We start from the raw sequence: 17107 nt of genomic DNA, 5'->3' as shown, positions 1-17107 counted from the left end.
TATGCATTATTGATAGGTGTAGTAATGACCCAATCAGCTGGAGTCCCTCAATGGTAACACAGAGAACGCAAAGGCACTTACTAGTAGTTCCGTATCTACTCAGGTCATACAAGCAACGTAATATATTAATAGATATATTAAAAATAATTAAATAATAACATTTTTTTTTTTACTTTTCAATTATAAAGAAATAAAAAATAAACTGTTTCAGAATAAATTATTCCATAAACAAAATTAAGCATTAATCTTCTTTAATCGTAATAATCCATAAAATCAATTTTAGAGTACATATGTAACAAAAATATTATTATGAGAATATACAATACAATTTAAATATGCAAAATTTAAGATGTGCATTTTTTAATTATAATTGGAAAGTAGAAAAAAAGGGTCAGGATGATTTTTTTTTTCATTCAGGATAGAAGAGAAAATATAATAATTCATATATAACCAAAATTAGATATATTTTTTTATTACCAAACCAGGATAGTTCTCATTTAATTTAAAAAAAAAAAAGAACTTTTTTTTAAATGTTAACGTTTCTATCAAGTGCTTCTAAAATTTAAATTGAATCAATTTATTTTTTTTTGTTGAATTTATACTTATACCTACTAAATGTTTAAACAATATATAGAAAACCGTATCATCATTGTATTTCCATGCAGATACGTCATTTTAAAATACGGATAGGTACATCTTATACGTAATTGTTTTTATTATTTTAAGTACTAACCTGTTATCACCAACTTCTCCAGAATCTTAAACATGAAGAAGGGTAAGCTTGTAGGTCGATAAGATTTAGTGACTGTTGTCCTTTTTCCCAATCTTAGGAATAAAAGCTATCAATGATTTCATCCATGACTGTTATATATCCCAATGCCAGAGAGGCTGTGAACAATACCCTGATACGGGGGAATAGGGTATTAATTCCTTCTTTGAGCATGCATGGGAGAATACCGCCCATACCAGGGGCTTTTTATGGCTTGAGCTCCTTCACAGCCCACCTGATGGCTCCATTCAGACTCTGCTAATGCCCAATCTTGTTCATTGGAAGCCTCTCTGAGGGAATCCGTGATTGGAGGATTGTCTAATTTGCTGTGCTGGCAACCTGGAAAGTGTAAAGGCAAGGTTTCCTCTAGGCTGGGGGTCCACTTCCCATCTGGTTTCCTTACTGCACCTAATGGCTGTTGACTATTACTTCCTAATAGCTTTATTGGAGAGGCTTCCGGCATGCTTTTTATGTTACTACTGAACTTGCAACCAGCTGTCTCGTTTATGTCTTCTTAATTCTCTTTTATACTTATTAGAAGCAGCCAGGTATACATTCCAGTCCGTCTGTAATTCAGTTGTATAAGCTTTATTATAGACTTTTTTTGTAATTTAGTCAGTTCAGTCGACCACCTTCTGACTTTTTTACTAGACTCTGTTTTCAGTGGGCTGATATAACAGTTCTTTTGAGAAGGCTAGATTCCATGTCTAGCTGCGACTTGGAAAGTCTTCTCACCACATAGGGTGAATCACCTTCCAGCCTCTTTCTGAATAGATCCCAGTTTGTATTCCTCAGGTTTCTTTTCATCATATGATGATCAGCCAATGGGATGTCTGAGGTGACCCTCCAGTCTTTACAAAGGCTTTTAATGTGGCTTTAGGCAAGCTTGTTCTTGTAACAATTGACGATTGCTTGGACTAATCTTCCAGGTTCGATCTCCTCGGCTCCCAACCCAATAACAATTTTAGTGGGCAATGGAGCCCCGGTCGACCGCTTCACCAAACCTACAGTCTGTAGGAGGTACCCAACTGAGAAGCCAGTCTCTTGTCTCCTCATTAGAACATGAGAGGAGAAAACAACCTGGATCCGCCTGGTGTACAGAGTTTTCGAATGCCAACAGTCTCTTCCTTGGGCATAGCTTGTTCATCTTCATCTGATTCTCTGAAATGAGGAGCCTACAAATGAGTTGGGCTTCCTCATGTCTAATGTAGAAACCCCACTCACTCCCCATTATGACTACTTGGAAAGCTCTCTGTGAGGTTTCTTAGTTGGACTTAGATTCACCGCCCTGAGTGCTCTGCTGTGTAGACGGTCCAGCAACAGGGTCACTGGTCCTTTAAGAAGACTCCCTAATGAATTTGGGCCCCTTGTTATCCTGTTGATGGGTATTGGTAGGTGGGGAGTCCATTGGCCTCTGCCTTTCGGCACGGATGTGGGGTGGGCTCATTCTTGAGACAGGCCCCTTGCTCTCCCCGCGTTGAAAGGGGGTATGGAAGACATAGCCTCCCCCTTATCACCCTCTCAAATCGATTTGATAGCTTTGCCTGGTCCGTCCTCCATAGGCCTAACCAAGGAAGAGTGACCCGTTGGGAGCCCTATGCTTTTAGGCTACCTTTAGTAGCCAATCAATCTGATGGCCTCCCTTTCGGCTTTCCTAAGCAAGGCCTTCTCCCTTCTTTTCTTCTTTCTGTAAAGCTTCTTCTTTAGCTTGGCACTATCTATTGTGGCAGCCTTTGATGCCTCTCCTTCCTCTCAAGGCATCATGCTGCTAAGGCCAGCTTTAAAGTGACTAATTTGCAAGTCTCCCTTGGTCAGGTTCAGTCAACGAGGTCGACCGAAGTAGGATGGACTCATCACTAGAGTCTTCCCTATACCATCTGTAAATTAGGTCTGGGACAACCGCTCTTCACCTCCTACTACCGCAGCTGGCACTTTAGGCTGCTCATCTGTATTTGTTTTTTCCATTACTATTATTATTAATTCGGCTCCACAACTCGATGTTGAGTCCTTCCTTTGGCCTTCTGCATCAGCCTCCACCAATCTTTACGATCTTGTGCGGCCTTCATCCAGTTCCTCATTCCCATCATGTTCCTGGCTTCACCATCACTCCATTGAAAAAGGAGATACCTCTATAATTGTCAAAGACCATCCGATTACCCTTTTTATGGATTGGGCAGATTATCGACTTATTCCAAGCTTTCTGGCATTACTTCACCTGTCCAAATCTGAATGACAATGTTCTGGAGTATCTTCACCAGCTCGCTTCCTCCAGATTTAAGTAGTTCAGTGGGTAATTCATCAGCGCCCGGCGCCTTATTATTTTTAAGCCTGGCTAGTGAATCCAAAATCTCCTCTTCATCAGGTGGTTCCATACATTGATCACTAGGGTTATCTTCATGGAGATTCTCCTCATCATCATCATCCTCCAGGAGATCTTTGTTGAGAAGTTGGGAGAAATGTCTGTTCCACTCTGCGAGTATATCCACCATGTTTGTAAGCGGCTTTTCGTCCTCATTCAAGGCAGTAGGTGGATTTGGTTTCAAAAGGTTTTCTATTCCTATTGACTGCTTTGAAGAACTCTCTATACTGTTTATGTTCCCAATTCCCTTTTCTCCCACTGTCTTTTCTTGTACTGTTGGAGATGTTTTTCCATTCGCCACTTTTGCCTGTACACTTCAACATCTCCTTGTCTCTCGCTGAATCATGGTTTGGTGTGCTTCATTCTTCATGCTTGTTGCCTTCTCACATTCCTCGTCAAACCACGGAGATCTCAAGTCCTTCTCTGATGGTCCAAGCACTTAAGTAGCTGTGTCTGATATAGTCTCTGAGTATTTAGCCCATATGAAGTCTATATCATTTTCCACCGCATCAACCTCTTGAATACACCTGTATAGCTCTGATTCATATCGATCAAGAACTATTGGATCCTTTAGCTTCTTGATGTTATATCGGTTAGGCTTCTGTCCTGGTGTATTTGTTTTCCCCAGCGCTATTTATCCATAGACATATGCGATACTTAGAAAGTGATCGGAGTCCACATTTGCTCCTCTGAATACCCTCACATTGCGGAGATTGGAAATATGCCTACTGTCAATAAGCATATGATCAATCTAATTTAATGTTGACCTGTCAGATGTTTTCCATGTTCCTTTGTGGACTTTCTTATGGAAGATGAGGGTTCTTCCAATTCTAAGGTCACGAGAAGCAGCAAAATTAATAAGTCTTACTCCATTGTCATTGCTTAACTTGTGCAGACTATGTCAACCGATAGTAGGCTGAAATATTGATTCTTTACCTACCTTTGTATTAAAGTCACCTGAAATGATCTTCATATCATATTGGGGGTAGGCATCCACAGTTCTCTCCAAGAGTTCGTAGAAGGCTTCTTTGTCTACATTTTCCGAGACTTCCATGGGGGCATGTACACTTAGAATGGAATAATTGTAGAATGTTCCTTGAATCCTAATCTCGCATATTCTAGGACTTGCAGCTTTAACCCTATCACCTGTTGTCGGTATCTTCGCTTGATAATGAATCCTTTACCATATTCATGGGATCTTTCGCTGCAGCTGTTGTAAATAGTGTGACCTCTCCACCGGATTTCCTGGATAGCAGTTATGTCCAGATAGTATTTTTCAATCTGTGCTAAGAGCAATTTTAGTGCTCCGGGTCTGTAGAGAGACAGGGCATTCCAATATCCTAGGTTAAATTTGAGCCTGGGATTGCCGGGTTGTTTCCTTTGTTGACCATTTTATTTCGAGGCTATTTTAGGTTTCCCATCACAATAACGCCAGTCCTCATGTTTCTTTGCAGACCTAGCATAAATTATTGAAGTTTGGCTGGTATGTGATCCCCGCCCACCCTATTCACCAGACCTTGCTCCAACAGGTTTTCTCTTATTTCGGGACCTTCAAAACTCTCTTAACGGGAAACACTATAATTCGCTCGAGGACTGCAAAATGCACATAGAGGATTCCATTGCGCAAAAATCTGAGAAGTTCTGGGACAATGGAATTATAAAATTACCTGAAAGATAGGAACATGTAGTTGATCAAAATGGGTCATATATAATTGATTAAAAATATTTACAAGAATCTGAAGTTTTTATTGAAATCACCATTAAATAACGCTACGAACTTATTTTACAACCCACTACTTATGTAACATTGCCTCTTTCACTAGGGAAGAAAAAGTGCCTTAAGGTTTTTGAAAATGATCTATTGCGTATTGCATAAAATATGTAGACAACAAAAAGGATGAGTTAACCAGAGAATGTAGAAGGATACACAATGCTGATTTTGCAGGAAGTGCATTCGGTTAATATAATTCACATTATTACATTGTTGCGAATAAGATGGTTTACTCTGTTAAAGGGAGGTTTTTTTTTTATAGTCCCAGAGCCCGGTGGAAATAAAAAAAACTGTTATTTCAACCCAATTTTTGATTAATTATATGATAACTATGTATAAAAATTAATTTTTTTATTTAATGATCCATATCTTTCAATCAGCCTACAACACTAAGAAACTTAATAGAACATCATTTAATGTAGAGTCAATTTTCTAAAATATGAGCCCAAATAGAGCTGTTCATTTTCAATAGTTCCAAAGATTCAGTTTTTTAAATGCAACATTTCATAACAAAATAATGAAAAATCTGTATTAATTTTTATTAATATATTCTTGTTTGAGAGTGGTTTAGTTTATTTAAAAACAAATTTTATCCTTTTTTTTCACTTTTTTTTTTTTTAAAACCTTCCAACGTTTCGACCCTCAGGTCATTTTCAAGGATACCTTTACTTTGTTGTCATTTTCTCTTTTAAAATTCTTAAAAATGCCGGCTAATTGCCTTTGTCCCATCTATAACTTCTTCTATATAACTCTTTCATAAATTTAAAACTTGTATTAACCACTTCTCTTCTTTCTTTCATTTACATTTGCAAACTTTAAACAGTTGAAGGTAGGTTCTGTTTAAAGTTTGCAAATGTAAATGAAAGAAAGAAGAGAAGTGGTTAATACAAGTTTTAAATTTAAGAAAGAGTTATAGAAGAATTTATAGATGGGACAAAGGCAATTAGCCGGCATTTTTAAGAATTTTAAAAGAGAAAATGACAACAAAGTAAAGGTATCCTTGAAAATGACCTGAGGGTCGAAACGTTAGAAGGTATTGAAAAAAATGAAGTTGAGAAAAAAGGATCAAATTTGTTTTTAAATAAAGAAAAATCTGTAGTTAGTGAATTTATTTGGGAAAACTGTATCTTAGGAATCATTTAACCTGTAGATGTCTATTAGTACTCAAATTAAAACTTGTTGAATGTACTATCAAGTATTTTATAAAGTTTATCTTCATAGGAGTAGTAATTTTCATGATGTGTGACAAAATGAATTCAGGAAATATTGATTTCTTGTTGTTTAGACAAAATTTTTGATTTATGAAAAACTATATCTTACAAACAATTAGATGTACAAATGTATGCCATCATACAAATTATATAGTTTAATATACCATAAAATAGTTTATGACATAATCTTCATAAAAGAAGTAGTTTTCATGATATTTTCTGAAATATATTCACAAAATGTTGATTTCTACTTGTTTCAGACAAAATTTATACATGTGCAAGTATTATAAAAACTACTAGTCCTGTGAAGAAATGTCATAAACTACTTTAGAGAACATTAAAACTAGCTTTAATTTCAGGGCTGGCAGACATTTGTACATATAATGGTTCTCGAGATATAGTTTTTCATAAATTAAACAATTTTTCTATTCAACTAGAAATCAAAATCTTGTGTTTTTATTTTGGCAGATATGAAAACTAGTACTCCTACAATAAAAAACATTGTAAACTATTTAACAGGACATTCAACTAGTTTGAATTTGAGCGCTTATAGACATCTGTATGTCTAATGTTTCCTGAGGTACAGATTTCTCAAATAAAACAGATGTCTACCTTTTATCAATCAAAAATATTGATACTTTTATAGAGATTCTATTTCACTAGTAACTGTAATAAAAAAAAAATTTTTATTTTGTTTTGCTCTGATAAGATGACTAATCAGATAACACATTTTCCAGAAGTATATCAGATTACTTAGTTTTTTATCTCAATAATTGTTATCTCATTTTAGTCATGCAGAATTTACCTTATCAAAATTGGTCATTCTTGTGTTTTAGCCCTATAATGAGTCTTAACTCAAGAAATAAGCGCCTTAAGCTGTTTCTACACAAGCAGATTATGGGTTCATGTGCTGAAAACTGTAGTGGTCATGGTGAATGCTTTAACGGCACCTGTTTTTGTGAGGTAAGAATAAGATTTATTTCATTAATACGATTATTTATATTTTTATTGTATTAATTTTTTTTTCTAGATTCAATTTATTGGAGATGAATGCCGAGGTACGAACACCAGTTATTTTGCTGTATTTGCCGTCATATTCTATCTAGTTGCTCTGATTTGCCTCGTCCAGCTTATTATGTGCATAATAGCAGAATGGCAAAGGTTAATTTTTTATGAATTGTTAAATAGTATCAATATTTCCTCCGAGCTTATTCATATTTCCTGTCTACTGTCTAAATTATTGTTGTTGCAGGATGAAGTCTCCCTCTATACTAAAAGCATGCCGCATTACAACTCAAAAGCTGTTGTATTTTGTGGTGTTTCTAGCTTCTGCAATAAGGGGAGCTTACTTCACTTCTCCCGTAACTATATTTTTTTTAAAAATTAAAAAGTGTATTGATTAGTTTAAAATTAGTGTGCTTTAGTTAGTTCAAGTGTGGGTATATATATAAAACTATAATTGTGACCTAAGAGCATAATCCCAACATTCACAGGGAGATTGAACCACCAATAGTTAAAAGGACAAAAGAAAAGAACTTATGACACAATTTATTATGCAAATGTATTATTTACCATAATTTATACAAATAACACAATAGAAAAAATGTTGACCACACCCAAAAGTTTGAAATTTCCACCTGCTAGTAACATGGCTCTTAACATGTTAAACTCAATTTCTGACAATATTTTTTTATTGATATGATACAGTACTCAAGTATTTAATGATTTTTAAAAACTATCCACAATTGAGTACCAATACATAACTTAATAATTTCATTAGTTCACATCTGTACTTTTTAAATATATTTAATTTTTTACAGCTGTAATGTAAGAATATCTATCTTTTATGGTATGTGTTAGGTCTAGCTGTAGAAGAAGAAAATAATTAGAAAATGGAAGAAAATTCTAATGGGTTAAGTTTGCAAAACTATTGTATAGGACCTTAGTTTACCCAAGTGCTTATTCCTATTGCCGAGTGGTTCTGTGACTAGGAACAAAGATTTTAATGTATTAATCAGGCAGTCTGCCAGGGCCGCTTTGGTCCCATGTAAAAGTTCAGATTAATGGTTTAAGTCTGTTATGGTTCTCAACATGTTAAAGTCGTCTACTTTTTCAATTGGGGTATTAAGTACTATTACTTTATGGCCTACAGATGTATTGGCTGTGATATCTTCCTTAATTATTTTTTTAAAAATAGCTCTATTTGGCCAGTTTATGGACATAAGAAAAAATTAAAAAATAGTTTATGGAGAATTTCATAGTTACAGTTTTGAATGGGAAGTTTTGATTCTTTTGTTTCTTGGACTGTTTTACTTGTTTGTACTTCCACAGCACCATAAGAAGAGTACAATTGGTATATAATAGTAGGTTGCTACGAAAATCTTTGTGCACTTATTACTGGCATTAAAGTTTCAATTTCAATTATTATTTAACTTTGATGTAAACAAGGCATATGACTGTCTTTCATTCCATTTTATAAATATCACCGAAAATATTATCAAGTTTTTTGGGTCTACTTTACAAGAAGTGACCTTGGGTTTTTGTGATTTATATTAAATTTGAAATCATTTTATACAATTGACAATTTTATTTTGTTATTGTGCACCTAAAAACAAATTGATTGGTATATAACTGAAATTTAATCCTTGTTTTAGAGGGAATTATAATGTAACTCGATAAAAGTAAATTTTTTCCAAGTAAGGTAAAAAAAGTCCTTATTAGAGGATGGAAGAGGCCATGAGGAAGGAAATCCTTGTTTTAGTGAACATTTTTACTCGATGTTTTGTCCTCTAAATTAATTATATGTAATATAAGTAATTAACTAACAATATTTTCCAAAGTGTGGGACACCAGAGTTTGTTTCTCAACATACAAAATACTATGCTCTAATAAGAGCACAGTATTGAAATAATTTGAACCCACCTGAAAGTGAGATAAAATACTTTTTTAAGGAGAAATAAAATTGATATTGATATATAGGGAGATTTACGGTCAACTATACATACATATATAAAATTGATATTGGTTTTTTACATCACACAAAACCCATAAATACATTTTTTAGTTATTGAAAAATCAAATATTTTTCTTAAAACTTTTGTGTTGTGTGGGAGCTTTGATTTTTTTTTTTTTTTTTTTTTTCAAAAATCACAAAAATTGTAGTTACTTTAACTTGAATACCGATCTACCCGAAACTTAGGAGTGGTCCCATGTAAAAGTTCAGATTAATGGTTTAAGTCTGTTATGGTTCTCAACATGTTAAAGTCGTCTACTTTTTCAATTGGGGTATTAAGTACTATTACTTTATGGCCTACAGATGTATTGGCTGTGATATCTTCCTTAATTATTTTTTTAAAAATAGCTCTATTTGGCCAGTTTATGGACATAAGAAAAAATTAAAAAATAGTTTATGGAGAATTTCATAGTTACAGTTTTGAATGGGAAGTTTTGATTCTTTTGTTTCTTGGACTGTTTTACTTGTTTGTACTTCCACAGCACCATAAGAAGAGTACAATTGGTATATAATAGTAGGTTGCTACGAAAATCTTTGTGCACTTATTACTGGCATTAAAGTTTCAATTTCAATTATTATTTAACTTTGATGTAAACAAGGCATATGACTGTCTTTCATTCCATTTTATAAATATCACCGAAAATATTATCAAGTTTTTTGGGTCTACTTTACAAGAAGTGACCTTGGGTTTTTGTGATTTATATTAAATTTGAAATCATTTTATACAATTGACAATTTTATTTTGTTATTGTGCACCTAAAAACAAATTGATTGGTATATAACTGAAATTTAATCCTTGTTTTAGAGGGAATTATAATGTAACTCGATAAAAGTAAATTTTTTCCAAGTAAGGTAAAAAAAGTCCTTATTAGAGGATGGAAGAGGCCATGAGGAGGGAAATCCTTGTTTTAGTGAACATTTTTACTCGATGTTTTGTCCTCTAAATTAATTATATGTAATATAAGTAATTAACTAACAATATTTTCATTAACAATAGTGGTTAAGGGCCATCTAAACTGCATGAAATAGTACAAACTGGATCTTTTAATTAGATAAATTAGAACTGGAGGTTTTAAATAAAATTATTGAAAGTTTTTCTTTGTTTTAAACTACTTTTTCTCCCTCCTCCAAACATTTCTAATTTTTATTTTATATGAAAATTTGTGTTAAAGGGTTTCAAAAGACGCTTAAAAAGAATATTACTTGATTTTCCTGAAAGAAAAGTTATTTTGGTCTATTTTATTGAAAATGTCTTTTGCTTTTTGTAATTTTCTAAATATTTGAACTTATTTAATATGATCAATAATGTTTTGTTATTATTTTGCATGAAAAAACTAATCCATTTGTTTGTAATAAACATTAAATATGTGTAGAAAAAAACTACAATATTATAATATAAAAAATTTCTAAAATTATATAAAATATTTTTTTTTCTCGGCTCCTAGGAAGCATTGACAAGAACCCTAGGATACCTGTCTTTATTGACCTAGTATCACAAAAAAAGTTTCATTGAAAATTGTTATTAGTATTTTAGACCACATCCGATATGCATAAAATAACTAGTCCTCTGTTTGCATCTTCCTTGCAAATCATTATTCTATTTTCTTAACAAATTTATATTATCCTGTCATTTAAAATTATCAAATGAACATATAAGAAGTTTTAATTAATTTTTATAAATAAAATAATGGTAATGTTAAAACTTATAAAATCTAATTGAAAACTCTACTTTAATGAAGCAGGTTAAAAAAAAATTGAATGAAATTTTTCTCATTTAAGATGAGTTACTTTACAATGAACTTCTCTATCTCAAGTAGAGTGTACGCCACCAGTGCTATGACTAGACCTGGATAAGGCTGTGGATCAAAGATCGAAGAGGCTGTGATCGAGAAGCGGTCGGTACATGTCTACTTGAGATAGTTTCGTGCATTGTTTTGGTATCGTTTATTAATCATTTTATCGACATCATTAAGTGTTATGTTACAGAAATTATTAATATATAAAAATTAAATATGTCTGTTACAAGATGAAGTAATTTGTAAATTTGAGATCTTCGGTGAGGCTCGAGGTGCAGCGCTCTGGTGAGTTGTGGCTAAACCTCATGCTCCTTCTCACCCCTCTCGCTACAAATGGTTACCCCCTTGGGAGTTTAAACAATTTCGTACCGTGGTGCAGCCCAGCACTCGGGTGAGCACCTTTTAGTTTGGGCTGTATCTTACCCGTCAAGTAGCTCCATATCTGTCTAAATTCCTCCTCCAGCCTGCAGCCTAGTCTTTTTTTTTTATATCCCCCTCCCTTGCCATTTCTGGCATACGGGGTGTGGCAGCAGTGGTGTGCGCTGGGGTTTGCGCATGCCACTGTTCCCAAAACTCAACAATTTTTTTTTATTTTTATTTTACAAAATTATTATTACAATAATAATGTTAGGGGGGTTCCTTTTAATTATTATAGGGAACAATTGTGGTACAGCCCACCAGCCTGATGGGGCTGCACCTTGTCCACTGCACCCGTCCAGTTGCCTTCTGTAGTTTGCCAGCCTGGTCCAGCCCTCTTGGTCTCAGTCTGGGTCAGCTTCCTCTTCTTCTGGTGGCTCGCCGATGTTGTGTCCCTATTGTGAAATGAGTGGGGCCCACCAACTCCTGACACCTGTAAATGAACTCCCTGAAGAAGGGATAATTTTCTTCTTCCATCAAACGAGGGAAGTCCGACCCAACGAGGACGAAAATCCCGGTCTTTCTTGACAACCTGGCTCGGTGTCCTTCCATGGTGGAGCAATCTACTGCTACAGGTTCTGCTGTATCAGGAACTCCACAGTGCATGTTGGGCACCGGGGGTCGATGTTCTTTCCAAAGCTATGTAGCTTTAACCGGAACCCCCTGTGTCCTGCTAGGATCTGTGAGACCCAATAGTCCGGGAGGACCCACTTAGCCTTCAATCTAGAAACTACGGTGGGGACGAATTTTCTCAAAGTAGCGCTCTTCTGAATTACTACCCACCATCTATTCTACTCCTCTATTGTATCCTTCTGCAGCATTTTCTTCCACAAGTTTGGAGTCTCGCCAATCCTCTCTCTGAGTTCCTCTGGTAGCACTTCCAGTCCCTGCCTCTTTACTTCATATTTAAGGATATCCTCCCTAAGGATGAGGTCCAGGGACATCGCTCTGTCTAGCACTAGCACCGCCTCATGTGACACCGTTCTGTATGTCTTCGTAACCTTCAGCAGAGCCAATCTCTGTATGGTTGCCAGTCTCCTCTTCTAGGCCTGCGTGAGGTTTCGGCTCCACGCAGGGGATGCTTACCTCAGAATACTCAAGATCACACCTTTAAATATGGTCATCGTTGCAGGGTACCTGAGGCCCCAAAACGCACACCCTATCCTGCTTAATCCATTGAGTGACAGGGTCACCCTGTCCTTTAGATACACCAGGTGAGAAGTGGCTTCAAATCTTCTCCTTATCTTCACACCAAGATATGTCATTTCCTCACCCAGTCTAACCCTCTCTCCTTGGATATCCAGGGTGATAGGATGAGCCCCGTCCATGGAGCCTCTTATGAGTATGGCCTGAGTTTTGGCTGCTGCAATACTCGATTATCTCTTCACACACCACTCTCTTACAAGACTGGCACACCTCTCTGCTTCTGTCTTTAGTCTGGCTCTACTGTTCTTGGCCATGATGACTGCCAGATCATTGACGTAGGCCGTGGCAAGGAACCCCTTGTCCTCTAGTTCCCCCAGGAACTCATCGAATATAAGCTTCCACAGAGCTGGACCTAGGACCAAACCCTGCGGACAACCTATTTCGATTTTTCTCTCAACCTCGTAATAGTTACCCCTTATCCTGTCCCTCCTGTTATTGAGGTAACTACCTACGAGGGAGTATAGATTGCTCGGGGTGTCGAACTCTTGCAACCACTGGAGTACACGGGGCCACTAAAAGCTGTCGTAGGTGAAGGAGATATCAAACATGATCAATAACACGTATATTTCCTCCCTCTCCTCCACATCCCTACGCACTCTCAGCAACGCATCCGTAGTTCCCTTGCCACAGATCGAGGTCAATTACCGTGGATGGATTGCAGCACTTAGGATTGGTCTAAGGCTGTGAACGATCATATGCTCTAGGACCTTACTAACTACTGGAAGGAGGCATATAGGTTGGTAGGCTTTTAGCATTTGCCACCTCCCTTGTAGAGCAGTTTCAAGTCTGCAATCCTCCACTTGTTTGGAAAGTGTCCCTTATCCGAACACTCGTTGAATATATTCAGCAACACCTCGATATAAGGAGTACTGTTCTTGAGGATTGCAGCATCTATGGTATCCAGTCCTGGAGCTCTTCCAATCCTTTGCCTGTTCATGGCAACACAAAGGTCCCATATATCCCATGGTGGACATTGGTCAGTACCTGGTGGGTGTAACATGGTGCGTCAAACCATTCCATCATCTGCAATATCCTGGGACAGATCATCCCTAAGGTATGAATACATAGTATATATATAGACTATAGTTTATATACATATTTGCAGCCTCCTCCAGGGTGGTTGCCTGCGCACCTTTCACTCTGATAGCCACCATCAACTGTAATGGCATAACTTTGCCCAGTACCACCCTGTACAGGATACCTCAGGGATTCTTCTCTGACTCCTGTACAATAAATTATTTTTGCAACATTTTGATATATCCTATACCTAAGCTTGGATTCTTCTCGGAGTGCAGGTCTCCTCTCGTCATCTCTACACACCAGGTACCTACGCCTGGCCCTGTAGCATTCTTTTTTTAACTGCATCAGAGATGGCGTCCACCATGGGACCAGATTTACTCTCACCCTTTGGTGTTGGAGGATAATTCTCGCCGCTTCAGTGATGGTACCCGTCAGCATTGCCACACTGTAGTCAATCTCAGACTCCTCTTCTGTCGGCATCATCTCCTCCCATTCTCGGTCAGCCAGTATCCCCTCCGATTCACTGGAAAACGCTCTCCAGTTCGTTGATCGGATCACAAAGGTGGTGGCTGGTGTCACATCGATCCAAATCTGGCCCCGTGCTCCAACAAATGTGAGACCAGAAGGCTTGTTCATAATGACCAGCTGACACCTTGCCACGCATTCTTCTACCAACCTCTCTAGCCTCTGTCAAACTGAACCCCTGGCCATGCTCCACGAATTGGTATTGGAACAGACTATCATGCTTTTATACTTAAGTGCGACAGCCTCCATAGCAGTTATATTATCCTCTACATTAATACTTACATTTGCCTGTCGTGGCGGCATGTATGCTGAGACCAGAGCGAAGGTAACTCTTCCCCATCTGACATAACATGCCGCCTGATCTGCTGTGGTGAATTGCTTCAGTTCCATTATGTTGAGTAAAGGGTTAACGACCACAATTGCTACTCTAGGCCTCTTGCCACTTCCTAGCGCCACCACCCTCGACATAGTACCAAAACCTGTGACATATTCTTCTGTCAACATGGCTCCTGAATCGCCAAGATGTCAGCACTTCGGGCGAGAGTTCTCAATTCGTCTGTCTCGTCTCTGGCCCATATTGACCTGCAGGCTAAGCATACCGGGTCTTCTTGGCCTGCTTGACCATGGAACTCCCTTTACTTCCAGGCGAGGCCTACGTGCCACAGTAAGACTTGCCTGCAATCCTTTTTCTCTTAATTTGTCCCAAGTAAGGATATTTACTCTTATCCTTCGTTAGAGTTGGGACTGAAGGCTCAACCTCCATCGTCTTGATGGAGTCTGATTTTCTATAGTTTTAGCTCTTGATTCAGCTCTTTGTTCTAAGAGAACGCGGGCTTCTTCATCAACTTTTCCTTCCAGGTCCCTTATTATTCCTGTTACTCTTTTCAGGGTTGGGGACACCCATTCTTTTTTCCTCTCATCATATACTGCTCCTATGGTGTCCCCTATAGCCTCAGCTACCATAGGATACTTTTATCTGGAGAACATTGCTTACATATTTTTCAATTTTTTTTTCTCAAGGTAGCCAGTAAGTGACCGTGTCTCGCAAACATGCGTCACTACAGGCTTTATGATATTTTTGTATATTCTTAGTTTCAGCTTTCTTCAGATTTTCTTTGATCTTAGGAGATTGGCGATTGAAAAGAAGGCTATAGGCTTTTTGTTAATAAAGGTTACTGTGCTTCTGAGGTATTTGAAGCTGTTAACTTCAAGAAAGGTTTGATTGCTTGTCCTTATTTTTTCTACTTGGTGAATATTCCTGCTTACAATCATATACTTTGCTTTACTTGTAAGCCGATATCTTCTGCCGCTGTTATTAGTGAGATGGCCAGCACCTGGATATCTTCTGCTTTACTGCCCAGGACTGTTATGTCATCTGCATATGTGAAGTATTTTTGCATCATGCTCTTGTACACTCTGTAGTATTCCCAAATTATCCACTCCAATGACAGATTTAATAATATCAGGGAAAGGCTGTTTCCTTGGGGAAGTCTTGACTTCACTTCTAAATCTTTGGTCTTCTCTCCCTGAACACAAGTACTCCACATTAGGAGCCATCAATGCAATTCCTTATAAAATGCCCCAGCTTCCCTGGGAATCCCAGTTCTGTCATGATTTTCCAAAGACAATTTCTATCGGCTGTGTCGTTGGCCACTTTGAAGTAAATGAATAGGGCATGCATGTTTAGTGGGCATGTTTTTGATAAACCTCTGTCGCTTAATTTTATGACTTTATATTTCACTTTGAGTTGGATATGACACATTAGATGCTATTTCAAAGAAACACAATTAGACCTCCTAGCACTTGCAATGAGAGTTCTTCATACTGTAGTTGGTGTAATATTTAATTTTTCTTCAGCTCTTCGTACACTGCCAGAAGGATTACCATCAGCACGTGGTATTATAGCAAATGTACCAGTTTCTTCAAGACATTGAAACGTGGAACTAAATAGACTTGTTTCGTAACCTTCTATTCGGAAATCGCCTGGCATATTCATGATGGGCAGCATTAGCATTACCATTGCAAAAACCATACACAAACACCATATCAGCATATTCACCATTAGTATAAATTGAAGGCATAATAATGAGTACTCTGAAAAACCTCTTATGTTAATGACAGTTCCCAATGCTAATTCCAAATAGTATTAATCCTTAAGTTGCCAATAGTTTTATACAGTTAGGGATAAAAGGCCATATTAGTATTCTATCTAATCCATCTTCATAACAAAGTGTTTGTAGACACACCTTCACTTTGAACAACATTTAATATGAATCTGAATGTTTAAATTTAATTAATAACATAGTTAGAACAAATAAATAGGCTTTATTTATTTCATATAATAAAGTAAATAATTCATAGCAATGAAATTCTTTAGGTGTGAATATCTCCTAAACAAAGCATTTGCTTCATACCTTCACAGGAAATTTTTTTCTTGTTTTAAGGTCCTTAGTTCATATTTTCAGTTTGGCCACTTAACCCTGAAATACCCTGAGTAAAGTCTTGATGTGTTAGAGTAGTATATGTGTTTTGTCACAACTAATTTTGTTTTTTTACCTAGGAGGCATTTGACGAAGGCTGGTCTCATGGAATTTTATCTGCCTACTATCCTCTTCTCCTATCAGGATCTTCCCTTATTGTTTGCTTTTGGGCTGAAGTAAGTATTTATTGAATATACATTGAAATAATAATTTTTAATTTTTGTTAATTAAAGACAATACTAGATGGAAAAACAGATTAATTTTATTCTCAGAGATTTAAGCATCTACTGACAACTTTGTGAATGTTTATATTAGGAGAATTGATTGTAAAAGGTTTTAACATGCTAAATGTTATAATTATAGGCTTGTGAGCAGCCAAATTTAAAATCCATGTTATATGTTAAATACGAATCTGCTCCTAGCAGATTCTTCATTTAGTAGACCTTTTAACAGACTCAACAATGTTGAATGTTATTTCGTTTTAACATGCTATAAGAGGGAAATATTTCTCCATTTAATGTGTTATACTAAAGATCATGA

The 17107-nt window shown here is 36.6% G+C and overlaps 1 protein-coding gene across 1 annotated transcript in view; it reads left to right on the top strand.

The window, feature by feature from the left end:
* Nucleotides 1-16747, top strand: part of LOC106682603 (uncharacterized) — a gene marked incomplete at its 3' end in the record, with an annotated part of 23517 nt that extends 6770 nt beyond the window's left edge. Inside the window, exons 3-6 of the mRNA XM_014423546.3 lie at nucleotides 6947-7073; nucleotides 7141-7271; nucleotides 7363-7471; nucleotides 16648-16747. Of these exons, the coding sequence (XP_014279032.2) occupies nucleotides 6954-7073; nucleotides 7141-7271; nucleotides 7363-7471; nucleotides 16648-16747 (460 nt within the window). The remainder of the gene's footprint in view (nucleotides 1-6946; nucleotides 7074-7140; nucleotides 7272-7362; nucleotides 7472-16647) is intronic.
* Nucleotides 16748-17107: the final 360 nt, after the last annotated feature.

The sequence above is a fragment of the Halyomorpha halys genome, unplaced genomic scaffold (genome assembly GCF_000696795.3).
Source record: "Halyomorpha halys isolate HHAL.00 unplaced genomic scaffold, Hhal_1.1 Scaffold431.1, whole genome shotgun sequence".
Lineage (NCBI taxonomy): Eukaryota > Metazoa > Arthropoda > Insecta > Hemiptera > Pentatomidae > Halyomorpha > Halyomorpha halys.
The sequence above is the reverse complement of the archived record's forward strand: the minus strand, read 5'-3'. Positions and strand labels throughout refer to the sequence as shown.